This window comes from Chionomys nivalis, chromosome 1 (genome assembly GCF_950005125.1).
Source record: "Chionomys nivalis chromosome 1, mChiNiv1.1, whole genome shotgun sequence".
In the NCBI taxonomy this organism is placed as follows: Eukaryota; Metazoa; Chordata; class Mammalia; order Rodentia; family Cricetidae; genus Chionomys; species Chionomys nivalis.
The window spans coordinates 27375653-27398867 of NC_080086.1; the positions used below are offsets into that span (position 1 = coordinate 27375653).

At 42.3% G+C, this 23215-nt stretch overlaps 1 protein-coding gene across 1 annotated transcript; it reads right to left on the minus strand.

Annotated features, from left to right (window-relative positions):
• Positions 1 to 3390: 3390 nt before the first annotated feature.
• Positions 3391 to 21885, minus strand: LOC130869828 (C-type lectin domain family 4 member A-like). Its single transcript, XM_057762320.1, has 7 exons — positions 21832 to 21885; positions 21597 to 21723; positions 20440 to 20556; positions 17424 to 17525; positions 7621 to 7772; positions 6245 to 6357; positions 3391 to 3532 (listed from the first exon to the last, which is right to left on the minus strand). The coding sequence occupies exons 1-7, from the start codon at positions 21883 to 21885 to the stop codon at positions 3391 to 3393; spliced, it is 807 nt and encodes a 268-aa protein (XP_057618303.1).
• Positions 21886 to 23215: the final 1330 nt, after the last annotated feature.

Consider the following 23215-nt stretch of genomic DNA (forward strand, 5'->3'; position numbering starts at 1 on the left):
GAAAGCCAGCCTACAAATTACAATCCCAGAGAACCTAGACAATAATGAGACCCTAAGAGAGACACACATGGATCTAATATACATGGGAAGTAGAAAAAGACCAGATCTCCAGTAAATTGGGAGCATTGGGATCATAGGAGAGGGTAGAAGGAAAGGGAAGGGCGGGGAGTAGAGAAAATGTATAGCTCACGCCAGGCGGTGGTGGCACACGCCTTTAATCCCAGCACTCGGGAGGCAGAGGCAGGTGGATCTCTGTGAGTTCTAGGCCAGCCTGGACTACAAGTGCTAGTTCCAGGACAGGCTCCAAAACCACAGAGAAACCCTGTCTCGAAAAACTAAAAAAAAAAAAAAAAGTATAGCTCAATAAAATCAATTTTAAAAAGAGGAAAAAATAGTGGATGCTTTAAAGAACTTGTTATATGAATTACAGCAAAGAATTCTATATACTAAATCTATTTAATAAGATTTGCATTTTGTCCAGTCATAAAAGAATTATGGGTTAATTTAAGTTGTAAGAACTAGTTAATAATAAGCCTCAGCTAATAGGCCAAAAAGTTTGTAATTAACATAAGCCTCTGTGTGTTTCTGTGGTTCTGAACAGCTGTGGAACTAGCCAGAACAGCAATTTCCATCTATAATACTGAAATATTTCCTGAAGTGTTACATATCAAGTTAACTTTCAAATGTTCTCTCAAGTAACATTTGCATATATGTGTATACATATACATATGTATATCAAATTGTCAATGACATTAATATCAATGCTAGTTATATAAGTATTGAGGACACCATCCAGTTAACTTCTATTTCAAAATATTCACGATAAGAAGTTGAAAGGGCTTCCAAAGAGGTAAGCAGCATACGGGTTTCCATGGGACATGTGGGTCTCCTGAGTGTCCATCCACAGGGCAGAGGCTGTCCCTAATGCAGCAGGCACCAAGGTGAGACACCAAGAATCACTGGAGGTACCAGTAGAAGACTGGCTATCATCTTCTTAAATTTGCTGTTGATTCATGACACACAGTTCAGGATTAGCAATGGAGGTGTGTGTGGGGTGCTAGTCCCCTAAACCTCTCAGGATCCAGATGGAACACTATAGCAAATGAAAACTGAATAAAAGGGATCCAAGGGTAAAAGGAACACATGGGCTCACGTAAGTGTTTCCGTCACATCCCGCTTAATCTTCCAGAGTCCTTGCTACGTTTCCTCGATGCTGTTCAATGTCCATTCGATCCCACATGGTGTCCAGTTTATATACCCACACAGACACAATTAACCATTCTGTAGGCAGTACAAGGATACAGGCATGCATTTCACAGGGCCAAAAATCAGAATCTGGTGACAAAGCAGGCACCCCTTGGCTTGTTCATGTCTCAGATGAAGCAAGGCTGTGAACTGCCTGGACTTATCCGAAGGGGGTAAAGAGAGGTAAGAGCTATGATTTCTTTCTTTTTTAAAGTAATTTAAATAATTTTAAATAATTTTTGTGATTTATTTAACGTTTATTTTATGTGCATTGGTGTAAGATTGTCAGATCCCCAGGAACAGGAGTTACAGACAATTGTGAGCTGCCATGTGGGTGTTGGAAATTGAACGTGGGTCCTCTGGAAGAGCAGTCAGTGCTCTTAACCATTGAGCCATCTCTAAGAGGGGAAAAGGGAGTTTGCATGTTAACTACATGTGTGTGGTTAATGAAGCAAGATGTTTGTAATTGGTAAGTGCAGAAAAAGAGGGAAGGAAAACAGCACTGCTGTTGCACCCCCTGCACAATTTCCCTTGGTTCCCTGGGAACACAAGGCTGTGGTAACCTTGACGACCAACAGGAGCCACTGAGGAAAGGTCTGGTGCTTGATTTGCATGGGAATTTTTGCTAGCTGAATGGAAGGGAAGTTCTTTGCACTAGGTCAAAGTAAAAGCTACTCCTATGTAAATATCAGAGACTGCCACTTCCAGCCCCAGGCTAAGTGGTGCACTCAGAGCCCCTGATGCCCCATTGTGAAGAAATTCCTTTCTCTGGGGCTGGTTTAGTGGTTCAAGCTTTTTTTCTGTGTCTCTCAGGGCAAAGGCACAAACAGTTGATTTCCTAGACTAAGGTTTTGTGTTAAATGAAACCTAGGTGAAGATAAGTACAAAATATTAATAGCTTGTTAGGGCAGAGCAAAGACCTCCTGAGTCAGCTGTTAGAGAATGCAGGGCCACCTGGTCCTGCTTATCAGTAAGGGAAGACATGCTGTCTCTGTACTAAGTGCCTATCTTTTGAGGTTCTTCTGTGGTCTATTTGCAAGGCTCCTCTCCTTGCTGTACATTCTGCCATAAAAGTCAACTGTGGGGAGGCTTGCTTTATGTCGATTTGAATACGAGAACAAAGGTTTCTTTGACTGAGTGAATACTTTCACACCGGGGTCCCACAGTGTGGGGAAAAAGTCATCCAATTAGCAGGACAGAAAACAATTATGCTCAAAAACTGATTAGTACACTGCTGAGTCTTTCAGAATGAAGGGGGAAATACGATGGTTTCACAAGGGTGTTGCAGAAATGACAGTGACTATTCAGAAGAGAAACATCCCCGAATATTGCAAATTGACTTTTCTCACTGGAACACTCCCATGGGTTAGCCTAGAAACCTGTGAGGTGTACTTGTCACTGTACAGTCCTACGGGCAACAGCAATCAGCCACACGTTAGAGGCCCTCATCAGCCTCACACCACCCATGGTATCCCACACACTAGCCATTGGGTTCAAGGACTTGGTAGTGCAGGTATTGAGAGACATAAAAATGCTGTTGGAAGGGCACAAACTACCAGAGGAAATATGAGTAAGCACTGGGGAATCAAAGTGACAATAAGTAACAATGTCACCCTGTCTGTCTGAACTTGATTAAGAAGATCTTAAATGTTCTAACACCACACACACACACACCAGGCACCAGGGTGTTGTTAACCTGATTGTAGCAGTCATTGCCCAATGCATATCCATGTAAACTCAAGATGGTGTAATGTAAATATACATGATTTATTTGTCAATTATACATCAATAAATCCAAAGACAGAGGAGTCAGTAGAGAGAGAGATGGGTAGAGGGACCACATCATGCAATTCTATTATCAAATAAGACTCTAGGAATCTAAGAATGGACAGAGAAGCTGATGTGATTCCACATATGCACAAAGGGGATCCTGTATAGTGTCTGGCATATAAGATATTCTCACTATATAAGAGTAATGAGTGAATAAATGAATAAATAAGTATATAGGTGGACCAGTATTATCACATGTATTACTGTTGGCTGCCTACCTAAAATTATGTGGACATCTCTTCCACATAAGAACTTTCCAAGTGTTTTTGTAATGGTGAATAAAATGCAACCCCATGTCCATGGAGAATTCTTGATTTATAAGTATATTTTATTCATCTGACAAATTGATTTCTGTTCATGACTGCAAGGGATGTCATTCCAGCCCCAATTACTATGCCAAACATTTATTACAGCACATTGTTCGTAGTCATTGTTGGGCTCACCTGGGTGCCAGAACCTGCAAGGGAGGAAAGAGCATCAGGTGTGTCCACAGTAATGCTGGGAAAGAGAAAGCAAGAGTAAGCAAGCCTGGGGATGAGGTTGGAATCTGTGGAAATCAGATCCTAGTGTGGACAAATCAACCGTTCTCCACCACCCGTATCTGACCTTTTCCTGGAAAACAAGGCCCACCGCATTTAATATTCTCTCAGCTTGTTACTAAACTGTTCTCCCAGCATACATCCCAAGGCTACTTCATCCCTAGGTCTCGGTACCCAGAGACTATCATTCCATGTGCCTATTTATGTGCTGAAAGGGTCTCTCCTTATTCTCCTATTTTAATAAAATTATTTTGTCATTTACATCACTTTTAATGAGAAACTGAAGAGCTAATTAAAATATCTAGATAATCTATTTCTGTCAACTAAAAGAAATAATTTAAAATCCTGGATTCCGATTTTTCTTCTCTGAAATCTGACAATGACAATAACATCACTACCTATTTCTCACAGAGAAATCTGATAGAATATGGGAATATACTAATATATTAGAGTTTTACATAAATTGTAAATATGACACATAACAATATCAAATTGAGGGCTTTTGATACATGAGGATAATCAGTTATGATATTGATGTTAATTTTTATTATAAAGATATAAATGTGATGTGGGATTCCTGTCTGTGTGCTATGATTACCATTGATGAATAAAGAAAACTGCCTTGGCCTGTTGATATGGCAGAACTTAGGTAGGTGGAGGAAAACTAAATTGAATGCTGGGAGAAAGGAAGCAGAGTCAGAGAGACGCCATGTAGCCCCGCTGGAGACAGATGCTGGAAACTTTACCCAGTAAGCCACAGCCATATGGCAATACAGAGATTACTAGAAATGGGTTAAATTAAGATATAAGTGTTAACCAATAAGAAGCTAGAGCTAATGGGCCAAGCAGTGTTTTAGTTAATACAATTTCTGTGTGATTATTTCAGGCTTGAGCAGCCAGGAACCAACAAAACAGTCTCCTCCTATATTAATGAAAACTGGAAAGATGGCACAGACATTAAGAATGCTTGCTGCTTTTCTAGAACACATGAGAGTTCTGTTCCCAAAACTCATATTGGCATGGTAATACCTCCTGTGACCCCAACTGCAGGGGATTCAACACCCTCTTATGAGTTCCGTAGACAACCACATACACATGGTGTGTATTCACAGAGATATACATTTATACACACAAATAAAAATAAAAACAAAACCTATTTTTAAGAAAATAGATGAGTTGGGGCTGGAGAGATGGCTCAGTGGTTCAAAGCACTGACTGTTCTTCCAGAGGTCCTGAGTTCAATTCCCATCAACCACATGGTGGCTCACAGCCATCTATAATGAGACCTGGTGCCCCCTTCTGGCTTGCAGGCACACATGGAAGGAATGCTGTACACATAATAAATAAATAAATATTTTTTTAAAAAAAGAAAATAGATGAGTGACTGAAAGCACAATAAAACCCCCCTATCTGGGGCCACTGAGTCTATAAGTTGTGGTCCTAAAGAAGCTAAACAAGAGGGCAAACCCAAGGAAAAACATATAGTTATCCTCCTGGCTATGGGTAATAGACAAGATTGCCGGGCAAAAAAATGGAATCTTGGGGGTGGGGTGGGATGGGAGTAAGGGGAGATGGAGAGAGAAAAGTGTGAAGGAGAGGATGAAGGGAACTTGGGGAAACGGGATGATTAGGGATATAGGAAGGTTGGATAGGGGAGCAGGGAAACTCATATCTTAGTTAAGGGAGCCACGTAAGGGTTGGCAAGAGACTTGAACTTGGAGTGGCTACCAGATGCCCAGGGCAATGTCCCCGGTTAGTTCCTTGGGCACCTGAGGATAGGGAACATGAAATGAACCTATCCTATAGCCATACTGATGAATATCTTGCATATCACCACAGAACCTTCATCTAGCGATGGATGGAGATAGAGACAGAGACCCACACTGGAGCACCAGACTGAGCTCCCAAGGTCCTAATGAGGAGCAGAAGGAGGGAGAACATGAACAATGAAGTCAGGACCACGAGGGGTGCACCCACCCACTGAGACAGTGGGGCCGATCTATTGGGAGCTCACCAAGGCCAGCTGGACTGTGACTGAAAAAGCATGGGATAAAACCAGACTCTCTGAACATGGCGGACAATGAGAGCTGATGAGAGGCCAAGGACAATGGCATGGAGTTTTGATCCTACTTCATGTTCTGGCTTTGTGGGAGCCTAGACAGTTTGGATGTTCACCTTCTTAGACCTGGATGGAGGGGGGAGGACCTTGGACTTTCCACAGGACAGGGAACCCTGACTGCTCCTGGGACTGGAGAGAGAGGAGAAGAGGAGTGGGGGGAGGGGGAGAGGGGCGGGAGGAGGGGGAGGGAAATGGGAGGCAGGGAGGAGGCAGAAAAATTTTTTTTCAATAAAAAATAAATAAAAAAAAAACCTATCTGTAAGCACCTGGTTGGGCACCCTGGGTACCTATCATCCTACACTCTTCTAACTCAATTCCTCATCTCTCCTGGGAGTGTCAACAACACATGTCTCACAGGACTCCTGCGATGAGTAAACAGGGATAAAAGTAACTCCATCCCCAGCACCCACACCAGGGCTGAGCTGTTTTAGTTCATAACCAACAGCTGGAACACCCTAAAACCTTCTCATGGCACAGGACCCAGGACTCCTTTGAGTAACTCTAGACTCACGTGGCACTTTTATTGTACGGTGTCTGATCAACCCATCGCCATTGTCGATGACCTGGATCTGAAAGCCCGATAAAATAAGCAGTGTTACGGTTCAGGATCTTAGTGATGAAATCCTACAAGGAAAGAAAGAGAGCACTGAGCCCAAATTGAGGGCTTCTTTTTCTGTTACAGAATTTTTATAAGATCTTTTAAAAATTATTTCAACTACACAAAATTATAGATTCAATATGATGCATGTATGCAAATACACAATCATCAAATCCTAGTTGATCTCTCTAGGCCCTTAAATAGTTTTCAATTTTTGGATTAATACACAGTAATTACACATTTTAGAGGTACGCTGTGAACTTTTTCTGGTCACACAGAGAAGAGAAGACAAAGTGGATCAAGGACTGGAAGAGCCCCCACCCCCGGGAATGCCACTTCCCCGGCTGACCAGGACACAAAGTCATCACTCATAGACCTGATTTCCATGACACCAGAAACAATCTCTGTCCATGGTCATAATGAATTCTCATCTCAGACTCACTCCCCTCTTTTCTTGCACAACACTGTTCTTGAAGGTTGTGCATGAGAGGATTTTATAGATTTAATCATTCTCCATTCATAACTGCAGATATTTCATTTCTGATGGTTGGCTCTGACTCTCATGATTGGATCCCCTTTCCCTAGTCAGCTCTGTGCCCTCCTCTGTTAGGCAGCTGGTACTACAGGAAGCCTTAGAGTGCTGAAATCACAAACTGGTCTTTCAAACAGAAACATTCCATCCTTCCCTCCACCCTCAGGCATGGCATTTCTGTTGCCATGGTTCCTATGTAGTGTAGGAGGTTCTTCTGTTTATGTGTTGCTTTCATTGGTTGAATAAAGAAACTGCCTTGGCCTTTTGATAGGGCAGCTTTTAGGTAGGCAGAGTAGACAGAACAGAATGCTGGGAAGAAGGGCAGTGTGGGAGATGCCATGAATCTCCAGCCTGAGATGGATGTAGGTTAGAATCTTGCTGGTAAGCCACAGTCACATGGGGATACACAGATTATTAGAAATGGGTTAATCAAGATGTGAGAGTTAGCCAACAAGAGGCTAGAGCTAATGGCCAGGCAGTAATTTAATTAATACAATTTCTGTGTGATTATTTCGTGTGTAACCTAACAGGGCGACTGAGACCAAAAGCAGGCCCTCTCTCCTTACTATACCTATGGGTTGTTTAGTTCACTGAATCAGGAGCAAGGCGTAGATTGCCAAGGCTAAAGCAACCTTTTCTGGCTACCTGATGGAAAGCCTTCTGCCACAGCACCAACACCCATGTCAACAAAACTCCCTCTTAGTAAAAATGGCAGACAGCAGGCTGGGCCCAGGCCCCACTCACTCCCAGCATGCACCTGCTCTTCCTGGCTGCGGACCACCATCAGATGAGCACCCATGCTGGAGCACTTCTCCTCACTCTCGTTCCAAGATGCCAAGTCAGTGGAAATGAAGTAGCAGTGGGAACTAAATGGCTCCCAGTCCTTTGGGCAACAGCTCCAGACTTTGTCTATGGGGAGGAAGGAGATGAAATTACAGTGTCATAAAGTCATTTAAAATCTGCTGTATGTGGAGACCTCATGGAAACTGGGACTTCCTGCATCTCCAGATACAACAGAAACCCCTCACCCTCAGGTGCCAAGTAACCCCCAGTCTCCATCCATAGACACTAAAGTCAAGGCCCCTTTGTCCTACTAAGGTGCTGTTAGGATAACAGTGTAAAACACACTCTAACAGTGAGGACATATTTCCAAACAGTCTGGGTCTCCAAACAATAGACCTCATCATATCAAGAGCCAGAAAGTTCTCATATTACATAAATATATACATATTTATATAGAAAAATAATAGGTGTCATTAACCAAGGCAGCGAAATTTCAGAGTTAGCAGACTGCTGAGAGTTTGCAGTATAGACTCAGATCAGCATATGGCTACCTGTCTAATGGGTTTCTGCCAGGCAAAGCACCTGTGAAAATGGATTCTCACTTGGCAAGACCAGTAGGTAGTCCATGGGACAGCATAGGAATTTGCAAAGTTCATGCAGGTTTTGCTGTAGGAATTCCCACAGCTAGTAGCTTTTAAGTTATCCATCTACCTGGGTGTGGCCTCTTATATATGTCAATCTAAAGCACATGGTTGCCCTGTCTTCCAGCTGTGGGATTCAGTTGCTGTTCCCCGTTCAAGCAGAGGACTATGATCTATGAGTCTACCCCTAAATAAATAACCCTCTATTATACCAATTCTGAGCTAGTGTGGGATTTCTTTTTAGCATCCATCTTCATCTAGCGTCCATGTGGATCTAAACTTCACACCTACTGTGTGGACCGGCTTAAAGGCCTAACCTGTCCACAGCCCAGAAAGTCTCCCACCCCCACCCGCTTGGCTTGTTTTTACCTACTAAGCAGTTTCTGTAAAACAGCCACCAGAACAGAGCTAACTGCATGTGGCGACTCTGGAAATTTCCCAAGCTCCTGCACCTTCTCCCTCCCACTGCTGTGTTCCCAGCTGTGTGACGACTTGCACAGCTTCTAGTTTGTGCTCCCTGCTTGTGAGTTCTGAGCTTCTTGCTCTCTGTACAGAATTGATTAAATTGCTTTTAATTTGTCCAGCAAAGCATATTTCTCAGTATTTAACCAGCACCAAGGCGGGAAACAAAAGTGGTGCTTGACGGTGCCTGGTGCCGCTGGTTGTGCCACCGCTAGTCACGACTCTGCAACCACGACACCTGCTGGACAATAAAGATTATTACACCTAAAACAACTTACCGAACCTCATAACAGGTAATTTATTAATCAATAAATTCATAAAATTGAAAGTTATATAATTGCAGAAAACATTATGACTGGGGATTTTAATGACTTTTTTGCTAATACTATGGATTATATTCTGCAAGACTTATATGGTTATTGTGATACATCCATTTATTGGATATTGAGACTCAGTTATTTTCTTCTTATTACATCCTTAAGAAAATGGTTTGTGGCCGGGCGGTGGTGGCGCACGCTTTTAATCCCAGCACTCGGGAGGCAGAGGCAGGAGGATCTCTGTGAGTTCGAGGCCAGCCTGGTCTACAAGAGCTAGTTCCAGGACAGGCACCAAAAACTACAGAGAAACCCTGTCTCGAAAATCAAAAAAAAAAAAATGGTTTGTGGTACTGAGGAGATCCATCTGGAGTGGTGAGTGAGTGGCCGCCCTGCCAGACGGTCCTGGGGAACAGAGTCCAGGCCCGCTCCAATTCCCTAAACTTGTCTAGCCATCCAGTGGAGAGTATTCCCGGCTACTGGCTTTCTTTATTTACCTCATCCCTTCTTGCCCCCTAGCACCCCTTTTTATCTGCAGGATCCTTAGATCTGCCAGCACAGCCTGCTTCAGGGCAGAGGGGATCTGAGAGCCAGCTCCAGTACTGAGGGGACCTAAGAGAGGGCAGACCAAGAAAAAACCCCAAGAACACAGTCAGCCACAGCAAAGATTGGACCAAGACGCCAAGACTCTCTTGGCCGCATTTGAAAAAAGAGATGGGCAGGTGCCAATGCAAGAATTCCTACAACAACCTGAAAAGCAACATAACACCAGAATCCAGCAAACATGGAATAGGAAGACTTGAACACCCTAACCCAGAAGAAGTAGAAGAAATCGAATTTAAATGTAACCTTATGAAAATGATGGAGACCCTTAAACAGGAAGTAAAAAACTCCCTTAAAGAAATGGAAGAGAAGACAAAAAGTTAGAAGAAATTAATATATCCCTCAAAGATACCCAAGAAAAAACAATCAAACAGGTAAAGGAAACAGTTCAAGACTTGAAAACTGAAATGGAGGTAATAAAGAAAACACAAATCGAGGGATGGCTGGATATGGAAAATCTGGGTAAAAGAACAGGAACTACAAAGACAAGTATAACCAACAGAATACAAGAGGTAGAATAAAGAATCTCAGGTGCTGAAGATACTATAGAAGAAATAGACGCATTCATCAAAAAAAAACCAGCAAATCCAACAAATTCTTAACACAAAACATCCAGGAACTCTGGGACACCATGAAAAGACCAAACCTAAGAATAATAGGGGTAGGGGCTGGAGAGATGGCTCAGAGGTTAAGAGCACTGGTTGCTCTTCCAAAGGTCCTGAGTTCAATTCCCAACAACGATATGGTGGTTCACAGCCATCCATAAAGAGATCCAGTGCCCTATTCTGGCATGCAAGCAGAACACTGTATATATAATAAATAAATAAACCTTTAAAATCATAAAAGAAATTGCTTCTCTTTAAAAAAAGAAAAGAAAAAAAAATAGGGGTAGAAGAAGGAGAAGAATTCCAGCTCAAAGGCCCAGAAAATATATTCAACAAAAGTATAGAAGAAAACTTTCCCAACCGAAAGAAGGATATTTTTATGAAGGTACAAGAAGCTTACAGAAAGACAAATAGACTGGATAAAAAAAAATCCCCTCACCGTATAATAATCAAAACACAAAACATACAGAATAAAGAAAGAATATTAAGAGCTACAAAGGAAAAAAGTTAAGTAACATGTAAAAGTAAACCTATCAGAATTACACCACGGAAACCATGAAAGCCAGAAGGTCTTGGATAGATGTGCTGCAGACACTAAGAGACCATGGATGCAAGCCCAGACTACTATACCCAGCAAAACTTTCTTTCACCATCAATGGAGAAAACAAGATATTCCATGACAAAAACAGATTTAAACAATATGTATCCACAAACACAGCCTTACAGAAAGTACTAGAAGGAAAGCCACAACCCAAGGAAGCCAACAATACCAAATAGTACAGACATCTGACAACCCTCCACCAACACAACTCAAAGAATGGAAACACACAAACACTACCACCAAAAAAATAACCAGAGTTAACAACCACTGGTCATAATATCACTTAATACCAATGGACTCAATTCACCTATAAAAAGGCACAGGTTAAGAGAATGGATACGAAAACAGGATCCAACATTCTGCTGTTTACAAGAAACACACCTCAACCTCAAAGACAGACACTACCTCAGAGTAAAGGGTTGGGAAAAGGTTTTCCTATCAAATAGCCCTAAGAAACAAGCAGGTGTGGCTATCCAAATATCTAACAAAATTGATTTCAAACTAAAATCAATCAGAAGACATGGAAAAAGACACTTTATACTCATAATAGGAACAATTCATCAAGATAAAGTCTCAATCCTAAATATCTATGCCCCTAATATAAAAGCATCCACATATGTAAAAGAAACATTACTAGAACTCAAAGCACACATTCAAACCCTAATAGTAGGAGATTTCAACACTCCTCTCTCACCAATGGACAGGTCAACCAGACAGAAACTTAACAGAGAAATAAGAGAACTAACAGATGTAATGAATCAAATGGACTTAGCAGACACCTATAGAACATTTCACCCAAACAAAAAAGAATATACCTTCTTCTCAGCATCTCGTGGAACATTCACGAAAATTGATCACATACTCGATAACAAAGCAAACATCCACAGATACAAAAAAAAAAAATGGAGTAACCACCTGTGTCTTATTGGATCACCATGGAGTAAAGTTAGAATTTAACAACAATTTCACCCCCAGAAAGCATATAAACTCATGGAAAATGAACAGTCAACCACTGAACCATTCCTGGGTCAAGGAAGAAATAAAGAAAGAAAGTCTTCCTTGAATTCAATGAAAATAAAGACACAACTTACCCAAACCTATGGGACACTATGAAAGCAGTGCTAAGAGGAAAGTTTATAGCACTAAGTGCCCACCTAAAGAAAACAGAGAAAGCTCACATTAGAGACTTAACAGCACATCTGAAAGCTCTAGAGAAAAAAAAGAAGAAGAAGCAGACTCACCCAGGAGGAGTAGAAGACTGGAAATAATCAAACTGAGGGCTAAAATCAACAAAATAGAAATACAGAAAACAATCCAAGGAATCAATGAAACAAAGAGCTGGTTCTTTGAGAAAATCAACAAGATTGACCAACCCCATCCAAACTAATCAAAAGGCAGAGAGAAAACACACAAATTAACAAGCTCAGAAAGGAAAGGGGGACATGACAACAGACATTGAGGAAATTCAAAGAATCATTAAGTCTTACTACAAAAGCCTTTATGCCACAAAATTGGAAAATGAAAAAGAAATGGAGAGTTTTTAGATAAATACCATATACCAAGCTTAAATCAAGACCAGGAGAACAATTTAAATAGACCTATAAGTTGCAAGGAAATAGAAGCTGTCATCAAAAACCTTCCAACCAAAAAAAGCCCAGGACCAGATGGTTTTAGTGCAGAATTCTACCAGACCTTCCAAGAAGAGCTAATACCTATACTCCGTAATGTGTTCCACATAAAAGAAACAGAAGAGTCATTGCCAAACCCTTTTTATGAATCTACAGTTACACTGATACCAAAACCACACAAAACTCAACCAAGAGACAGTCTCATTCTGAGATTCCTGGAGCAGGATTGCCATTTCAGACTGAGGTAGAGATGGAATGAAGCCAGAGCTGGCACATCTTCAGAAGGGCGGAGTCACCAGCCTTAGGAAGAAAGGGGACCGAGGAAAGGGCTGAGAGGTCAATGGCATGCAACCCTGCAGATAGACCAAGCAAATTTCCAAGATCCTTTTGGTGACCCCAGCAGCAGCAGCACGCCGAAGAGCCCGACAGACTCACGCGCCGGGTGGAGATGGGCGGGCAGACGCGGTGCAGACGTGGTAGATGTGGGATAATCCAAGCATGAAATAGTGAAACCCACACTGAGAGCAGATCGCCCCACTATAATTAAACCAAAGTGGTAGATCTTTTGTTGATGAGGTCCCTGGCGAACGGGGAGCCTGGTCCTGTTCCTGAAGACCCTTCTGAGTGGTGAGAGGGATCTCGGCCCGCGGCGGGAACCAGGAAACGGAGCGAGGGCATCTTGTAAGTGGGGCCCCTGGCCAGCAGGGAAACCTGATCCTGCTTTAAAAGACACATTAGATAGGAGGAGATGGGCAGGCTCCAAGGCAAGAATTCACCCAACAATCTGAAAAACAATATGAAAACACCAGAACCCAATGATCTTACAACAGAAGGACTTGAACACCCTAACACAGAAGAAGAGGAAAAAACTGACTTTATGAAAGCAATAGAGTCCCTTAAACAACATGTAAAAACGCCCTTATAGAAATGGATGAGAAGTATAACAAAAAGTTTGAAGAAATGAATAAATACGTAGATGATACCCTGGGAAACCAAGAAAAAACTGAAATGGAAGCAAGGAAGAAAACACAAACTGAGGACCAGCTGGATATGGAAAATCTAGGTCAACGAGCAGAGACTACAGAAACAAGCATAATCAATAGAATACAAGAGATAGAAGAATCTCAGATTCTGAAGACACCATAGAGAAAATAAACGGAACAAAAAAAAGCATTTGTTCCACTATGTTCATAGCAGCATTATTTGGCATAGCCAGAACCTGGAAACAACCTAGATGCCCCTCAATGGAAGAATGGATAAAGAAAGTGTGGCACATCTACACATTATAGTACTACTCAGTGGTAAAAAACAATGACATCTTGAATTTTGCTTGCAAATGGATGGAAATAGAAAACACTATCCTGAGTAAGATAACCCAGACCCAAAAATACAAATATGGTACGTACTCATTCTTTAGTGAATTCTAGCCATAAACAAAGGACATTGAGCCTATAGTTCACATCCTAGAGAAGCTAAGAAATAAGGTGAACCCAAAGGAAAACATATATAGATCCTCCTGGAAATTGGAAGCAGACAAGATCGCCAGGGAAAAGTTGGGATCATGGGGGTGGGGGTAGGGTAGGTGAATGGGGAGAGGGGGAGAGAGAAGGGAGAAGGGGAGGATTAGGGAGAGTTTGGAGGAGTGGGATGGTTGAAATGGAGGAAGGACGGATATGGGAGCAGGGAAGAAGATATCTTAACTAAGTGAGCCATTTTGGGGTTTGCAAGAGGCTTGGCTCTAGAGGGGTTCCCATGTGTTCAAGGAGATGTCCCCAGCTAGGACCCTGGTCAGTGGAGGAAAGGGTGCCTGAACTGACCTTGTCCCATAGTCAGACTGCTGACTATCTTAAATATCACCATAGACCCTTTGTCCAGCGACAGATGGAGATAGAGACAGAGACCCACATTGGAGCACTGGACTGATCTCCCAAGGTCCACTTGAAGAACAGAAGGAGGGAGAATATGAGCAAGGAAGTCAGGACCGTGAGGGGTTGGTCAACCCACTGAGACAGTGTGACTGGTCTAATGGGAGCTTACAAAGCCAGCTGGACTGAGACTGAAAGACTATGTGATCAAACTGGACCTTCTGAATGTGGCTGACAATTGGGGCAGACTGAGAAGTCGATGATAATGGCACTGGGATTTGTCTCTACTGCATGTACTGGCTTTTGGGGATCCTAGTCTATTTGGATGCATACCTTCCTAAGCCTGGATGGAGGGGGGAAGACCTTGGACTTCCCACAAGGTAGGGTATCCTTCCCTCTCTTATATCTGGGGGGAGGGGAAAGGGCGAGTAGGGGAGTGGGAGGGAATGGGAAGAGGGGGGGGAGTGGAAATTTTGAGTGGTATTATTTATAAAGCAATAAAAAAGAATGGAAAAATCAAAAACACAGATGACAACTTATGCTGGAGAGGTTGTGGGGAAAAGGGAACACTTCTGCATTGCTGGTGGGAGTGCAAGCTGGTACAGCCCCTTTTGATGTCAGTGTGGCGATTTCTCAGAAAATTAGGAAACAACCTTCTTCATGACCCAGTAATACCACTTTGGGGTATATATTAAAAGGATGCTCAATCGTGCCACAAGGGCATGTGCTCAACTATTTTCATAGCAACTTTGTTTGTCATAGGCAGAACCTGGAAACAACCTAAATGCCCCTCGACCAAAGAATGGATAAAGAAAATGTGGTACATTTACACAATAGAGTACTACACAGCAGAAAAAAATAATGACATCTTGAATTTTGCAAGAAAATGGATGGAGCTAGAAAACATTATTTTGAGTAAGGTAATCCAGACACAGAAAGACAATTATCACACGTACTCACTCATAGGTGGTTTTTAAACATAAAGCAAAGAAAACCAGCCTACAAACCACAATCCCAGAGAATTTAGACAACAATGAGGACAATAAGAGAGACTTACATAGATCTAATCTACATGGGAAGTAGAAAAAGACAAGATCTCCTGAGTAAATTGGGAGCATGGGGACATTGGGGGAGGGTTGAAATGGGGAGAGGAGAGGCAGAGAGGGGAGCAGAGAAAAATGTAGAGCTCAATAAAAAAAAATATGTAAACCATCAACAAAGAAAGAAGTAAAGAGCTGCATGGAAATTTTATACTGAAAGATACATTGTAAGTACTGCATGTTGTCATTGCATCCTGAAGGCAGCAGAGATATCAGTGAACATTCAAGAGGGAAAATCTGATATGAAACAGAAAAATAAAGTCTCATATAAAGATCCTAAATGTTGATAGATTAATGCAATCCCATAAAAATTCCAAAATTCTTCATAAAATAGACAGAACAATCTCAAAATGTATAAAGAAGCACAAAACACCCAAAGCAATTCTGAAGGAAAAAGAATAATGTTGGAGACGTCACTGTACCTGTCTTCAGGCTGCACTACAGCGCATGCTAAAAGCACAAAAGCAGGCACATTGATCAAAGAACATTCAAGAGAACTACAAGTAGAAATCCACACAGCTGTAGCCACCTGACTTTCCACCAAAATCACATCATGGAGGAAGCTGAGCTCTTCAACAAACTGTACTGGGAAAACTAGGCAGCAATGGGCAGAGGAAGGCAGCTAGATCTATAGCCGTTCTGAGTAAAAACGACTCTGTCGTCTAAATGGAGTAAACACCACACTCTGAGGCCTGGAACCCTGCAATGGTTACAGATAAAAATTAATAAGACATCTCAAGATGTAAGCTTAGGCAAAGGCTTCCCTGCATAGGACTGCAGTTCTCCTGCTTCTGTACAAGAAAGGATACAACGGGGTGAAGAGACAGACGGAAGGAAAGGCAGGAACCCAGAGGAGGTCAAATTGTCTTTTCCAAAACATACCTTGTCAAAGACAAAAAAGAAACTGTGCCTACTTAGGGCCAGGTGGTGTGTTCCAAAGATATCTCACTTACAGATGTCAAAGATAGTGGAGACACTTTGCTTACTTAGAGTCAAAGTGAAGGATAGCCTTAACACGCCCCTCTCTTCCTTAAACCTAAGCAATATGCCTTCATGAGTCCACCTTCCAGCTTAGTTTATGAGAAAACAAAATCCCTATTAAAATCTTGAATAAATTTCTCTTTGTAAACACTATAATGAGAAAGCAACAAGATCATCACACACACACACACACACATTTACCCACAGGCACACACATGTGCCTGCACACACACACTTAAGAAAACACTTGAGGAACTGCAGAAATGACTCAGTGGTTAAAAGTGCACTGCTCTTCCCGAACCTAGACAACAATGAGGACCCTAAGAGAGACATACATGGGTCTAATCTACATGGGAAGTAGAAAAAGACATCCTGAGTAACTTGGGAGTGCAGGGAGAGCAAGGGTAGAAGAGGAGGTAAAAGGAAGGGGGGAGCAGACAAAAATATATAGCTCAATAAAATCAATTAAATAAAACATAAAAAGTGTAGTACTCTTGCAGAGGACTGGAGTTCAGCTCCCAGGACCACGACCTGTGGCTCACAAACACAAATAACTCCAGCTCCCAGGATCCAACACCCTCGTCTGCCCTCTGCAGGCACTGCACTCACGTACACAAGCACACACACAGAGAGACTTGCACATAAACATATTTCAAATTAAAAATAAAATCTTAAACACACATTTCAGATGACTCCCTGGAGATGCTCACATTCACACCATCAGATCTGCTTCATCCTTTCTGTGCCTGATGAAATTCAACTCAGCCTGGTATTGGCTCTCATGCCCTGAAACTCTTCTTCATTGACACTAGGGGGTCCACACAGCCCAATCATGCCTGACTGGAGGCCTCTAAAAAGGACTCCCCGGACAGCTGGTACTGAGCATGTGCTATGATGTGTCCCCACAGTGCCCATTGCTGATGGATCTACCCTAGAATCTTGTTGGAAATGCTGATTCTAGGCATGTTAACTTTTACCTTTCAAGAACGAATGCCGTTTTGTACACTCCAATCTGGTATAATTCAGTTCGTTTATGATTGCTTTTTCTTCAAGAAGCTGAGAATATTTTTTAAACAAAACTGTAAAACAGAATAAAAACCATTCATTTTTCTGCTAGTGCTAAGACTCGACTCTCTGTTTTTACCTTCGTTCATTCTTTGTAGAAACAAAACCTATAAATGTCCAACTACCTGAGTAGTTAGCGGCTGCCTGGGAAAGATTCCCCATCACCATAGAGTGTGGTGGCTGTGGCCCTAGCACTTGGGAATTAGAATGAGTAAGAGAAGTTTCAGGTCATCCTTAACTATACAAGCTGGTTTAGTTGACTGGTTGGTTTACCTAACTATTTAGTTTAGTTAGTTAGTTGGTTGGTTAGTTAAGTTAGCTCATGGCTACCCTGGGCTACATGAGACCTTATCACACTAAAAGACAATTTTCCCTCACTCCACAGTCAATGTAACCCTGCTCCTAGTGATTTTATGACCACAAATATCTCCAGGAAGACCTGGAAGGGACAGATCCATGACCCTGGGGTCTCTCCAACATTTAATGGAGGGCACACTAAAGACTACTTCTTAGGTAATAAATTCTATGCAATATGTGCATAGCCCAAGAAAGGGGAGGGATAAATGATCTAATTCAGAGCAGCTCCAGATTTCCTGAGCATGTAAGTTATAAAGAGCCCGACACTGATCAAAAGGACTTGGTCCTCTTCCTCTTCTTTTCTTTATGATCCCTCAACACTTCTCAGTGTCCCCACACTTCCATGGTGTTCCAAACTTAAAACTAACTCACCTAAGTGCTAGAAATTCAATTTTCTTTTTTCCCTTCCTCATCTCCACTTGTTCCTCAAGTCCCTAGGTTCTGGCTTTCACTTCTGCTAATTTACAAAACTGTGTTTGAAATAGATATCAATGGTTCCTCGTGTGCACTTATCAGTCATCTTCCTGTGGGACTTCTCACATGACCCTAGCCCACTTCTCCTCCTCCTTGACAGTTGGGAGATTCTGGTTCCCTCCTGTTTTGCCTGACCCTGCTTGCTGCTGTGTCCTGTGCTCTTTCCTACCTGCTTCCTTCTGCACCCACCTCTCGTACAATGGAAAATTCATCCAGTTTTATCTGTAATTCACTTTCTCCTCCAAACTCATCTTTCTTAGTGATACTGCAGTTACTGGGTTATTGGGGAAGGGTAGGGAGTAGGAGTGGTTGTTTTGTTTTTAGTCTGTTTTGTTATTTGCTGATATAAGCAAAACTATTCTAAAATGTACACCTCTTTCCTAAAACCTATTAATATGCACCCAACTAAATCTGTGCATCAAAGATCAGGGGAACATAAACAAAACTTAAATTATCATATTCCAACCCATACCTGCTCCTCATCTTTTTCTTCTCCAATAACTTTATGACTGCTGACTTTATGAAATCAGAACATAGAGTCACACCTCACTCCTCTGCATCCCCTAATTCTCAACTATCAATATTGATCAAAACTTCACCTCCTGTGCTCGACGTTACCTCCTATCCTGTGCATTACCAGCAGGACCCTTGGATCAAGCCCCCAGTGCTGGCCAAATGGATTCTGGATTAGCTTCCTAACCTCTCCTTCCCTTCATTTTCAAATCTCGTTAAGAGTACCCTCTCTAAGTCAGTTTTAACTTTATCATGTCCTGCTGCAGATTCTGCAGTGGGTCTTCATGACTGTGGCACATTGCAAATCTGCACACACTTTTCCATCTTCCTGATATGAATATCCACTTGGACTATGCCTTTTCAGTTCCCTCATCAAGGAACTGGGTTTATTTCTACATCACGTTGTTCGAGCTGCCTTTAAGATTTTCTTTGTCCACTAATACACAAGAACAAATGTGTATGCACTCTATGTTAATCTTGGCTTACTGCCACCATCTGTCCTGCAAGTCTGAGGTTGTCACGGGAAGCTGAGTTGAACTAATGCATGACTCCATGAGGATGAGTAAGTTCACCTCGGACCATGGGAATCTCCCAAGAGAGACCAGGCTTGGTGACGCCAAGAAGGAAGAATTAAATAAATAGCCCAACTAATCTAGTAAGTTTTAAGTTGATATGGGTTCAGCCACAGATACTAAATTGAATAACATTTACAGGAAATACCCGTGTAATATGGCCTGCACTATTTTGTCATCAGAGTCCAGTTTTGTCTGCCCCCACAGTCTCATGCTCAGTTCTCCATGCAGCTCTACACGGTACAGTAATGCACACCTATATTTGCCCGTATTTCCCATGCTCCCCCGTGTCTCTGGCATTGCTGGCACACAGGTCCAGGCATCATCTGCTCCAAGTTTTCCTTAGCCTCCTGGGCTCACTTCTCTCCTGCACAGCATTTCCCATGCGAGCTTTTAAGCGCTGCTTCACGTGACTATTCTCTATGTTCCTGAGACTGGGGCTTGCAGCTCTTTCTGGACTCTGACATGTTGCCCAGTATATAGGAAATGGACGGTACTAATTATTCAATGATTAATATAACACCTACATAAAAATGTTTATGATTTTCAATTTTGATAAATTTGAAAGGCAATCTGCTGAGAAACTCACTATTTTTCTAAATTAGCTTTCAGGTCTCACACAGTCTGGAAAAAATGAATGATTAGAAGGAAATCTGATGGAATTCTGTCCCTGGAGTAGCTCTGTTATCTCTTCTCATCACCCTGATCAATCCAAAATGTAAGTATCTATGCATCTGAAGGGGGTGTCTTCTAAATGCTGCTGAGAAAACAGGTCTATACTCAGTACTGGAGTCTAACACTGATGCCCTGGGATTTCACTCTGTGACACCAAAAACACACACTTGCTTTTCTACTAAGAAGGAATGACTTTTGCAGAAGAGTTATTCTGAAACAGAGAAATTCCCAATGTCGCCCATCTCCCCAAGGGGTTCCTGTCTCAGGTTTCTGGGTAACCTTCTGTCTAATGGTTCCCCTTCATTCTCATTGCTACTTGTACCACAGGTGTACTTACTGAGCAGAACAATGGAGAGTAAGATTTTCAACAGCAGAAAAAATATTATGAACGAGGTGAGGATGATCTTGGCGAATCTATGACTACCTTTAAGAGACATGATCTTGTTTTGAGGAGCTGAAACACAAACCAAATTCATATCTGAGTTCTGTATCTATTTCATCTTCTTCTGTTTTTATGCAGGATAAACACAAATAACATGATGTTTGAAATAATAGGAAAATGAAAATAGGAAATAGTCATGTTAATTATAAAAATATTACAGTGCTTACAAAATCACTCATTCCTGACATTGAGAATGATTGTGGTCAGTATTTTGGCATGTATCTTTCCAAAAAGTTTAAAGCTTTTACATATAAATCTATGGTCTATACAATTGGAGCATCTTAAATACTGATTTGTGACTAGCATTTTCTTTGACATCACTTTTATCTGTTATGATTTCTTTGTTTTATTTTTGAGACTGTACCCCAGGCTGACCTTGAACTCATTATGTAGCCCAAGCTGGTCACAATCTCATGGCAACCCCTGTCTCAGCCTCCTGAGTTTGTGATTACAGGCTTACTACAGCACATCTGAATGAACATTTTCAATATCATATGTCTTCTTTATCAGTTTCATAGAGATTGCATGGTTTTGCATTATATACGTTTAAAGTCTTCCAGCTTGCTTCATACTTCAAAGTATGTAAAAGTCAGAAAGTCTTGGTGTCCCTACATTTTATGACAAAGTCAGCATCTTTTTGGTCACCACTTCTAAAAGAGTTGCAATACTTTCCAAGTGTGCATGAGGTCCTGAGCTCTGTCCCCATCACTAGAGGGAGATGAGTGAAAGAAGCTGCTCAGGACTTAGATGCCAACAGACTGACATGTTACTAACAGAGGGGAAGCAACTGTTGAAGAAACCTATTACACACATTTATGTGTATTTATATGTGGAAAATATACAATAAAATGGGTGGTGTGATTTTTCTCTAAATCGTAAAAACCAACACCTTCTCTTTTCCATTGTACAATCCCACAACCTTTCACATCTGTCTACAGTCAGCACACTTGGTTGTGACTCCAGTGACCCACAGGCACGGTGAGAAACTAAGATCATCTGTCTTCGTCCTTTATTTCATCACTAACTAGGAGCAGCAGAAAAGGACGTCTTACCTGGAGGAGAGTCTGCATTGATGTCTGAGGAATCAAAGTTATTTTTGAGGTTCATGTTAATATAAATGTTTTCTGAAAATCTTCCCCTGCTCTCAGAAGATGAGTGTCCCCCTTCTGTAAAATAGGCCTTGAACAAGAAACAAAGGCGGCAGCAAATTATCCCCATTCCAGGTAGGGATGAGAGGCAGTAACAGAAGCTGCCCTGAGCATGCAGCAAGACGTCCAGTCCCCTCACCTGCAAAGGGAGAATCGCAGGTGGAGAATGCACCCAGGACCATCGTACAATCATAACGATACCAAGTTGGGGTAGGGGGAACAGGAAGGAATGGAAAAGAGGAACCAGGCCATTGGAGAAGTCAAGCTCCTCATGGTGTTGAGGTTCTGACTCTCAGTCTGAGCTAACCTCTACAGTAAAGTCTCCATGTCTCATCTTGCACTGAGATTCCTACTCCTGATTCCTGAAGAGCTGCCCCTTGGCCTCCCTGGGGCTTTAACACCATATTCAAGTCGGCCCCATGGACAGAAACATTCTTCAACCCAAAGGGACCTTGAATGCACCCTACCTAGACTGTCCCACCTCATGGGGACAGTGTCTTCACCCTGCTCAGTCTCTGGAACCCACAACAGCTCTGTATAATGCAAGAATACTTCCTTTCCCCTGCCTGGGCTGTGACAGTTCAGTTCCTCCACACCCAGCAAGGATTTCCTCTTTTTCCTGAAAGTCACTGAGTTCCACCTTGTGTTTTCCACTCCCACACTCTGTACCTTGCCTGGTTCCTGATTTACCCTCATCTCCTCAGCCTGCTGAGTACCCAGATCCCAGCCTGACCTAGAGCCAACACAGTGCAGCGGGGTCCATTTTCACCTCTTCCTAGTGCTGATGTATAGTGGTATATTATTTGTGTTTTAATAAATAACGCTTGCCTAAAGATCAAAGAGCAAAGCAGCCACACTAGTTAGCCCTAGAAGCCTAGCAGTGGTAGTGCATGCCTTTAATCCCAGGACTCAAGGCCATTGAGAGGGAATCAGTCTAAAAGATTCCAGCACACCTTTATCCCAGAGTTGGGGAGGACGCGCCTTTAATCCCAGCACTAGAGAGAACAATAAGGCAGGAGCTCAGTGCAGGCTCAGGCTCATCTGAGGATTCCTGGAGGTAGGATCGCCCATCTCTGTCTGAGAAGAGGTAAGAGCCGGTTCTTGATCACTTTGCTTTTCTGATCTTCAGCTTTAACCCCAGTATCTGTCTCTAGGTTTTTTCTTATTTGTGCTATACTGATGGGTCACACCAGGCTGTCCTGAAGGACCCTCTACTCACTCATTTAGGGTTCTGATTTCTGTTGAGAAGTGGTCTCAAGCATGGATAACTTCTCACCCTGCTTGAGCTCAGACTCTGAACCTGCCCACTCTCGGACATGGCTGCCCTCGCCACCTCTCAGGCTCTGAGGTCTTGTTGGACTCCAGCGTCCAAACACCGAGGAGGAGTCACCCCCAGAGACCACTTCATACACCACAGCCGATGCAAAAACATGAGGATTTTATTAATTCTGTCATGACAGGGTCCCCCAGGGGACCTCATGCTTTTGCATCGGCTGTGGTGTATGAAGTGGTCTCTGGGGGCG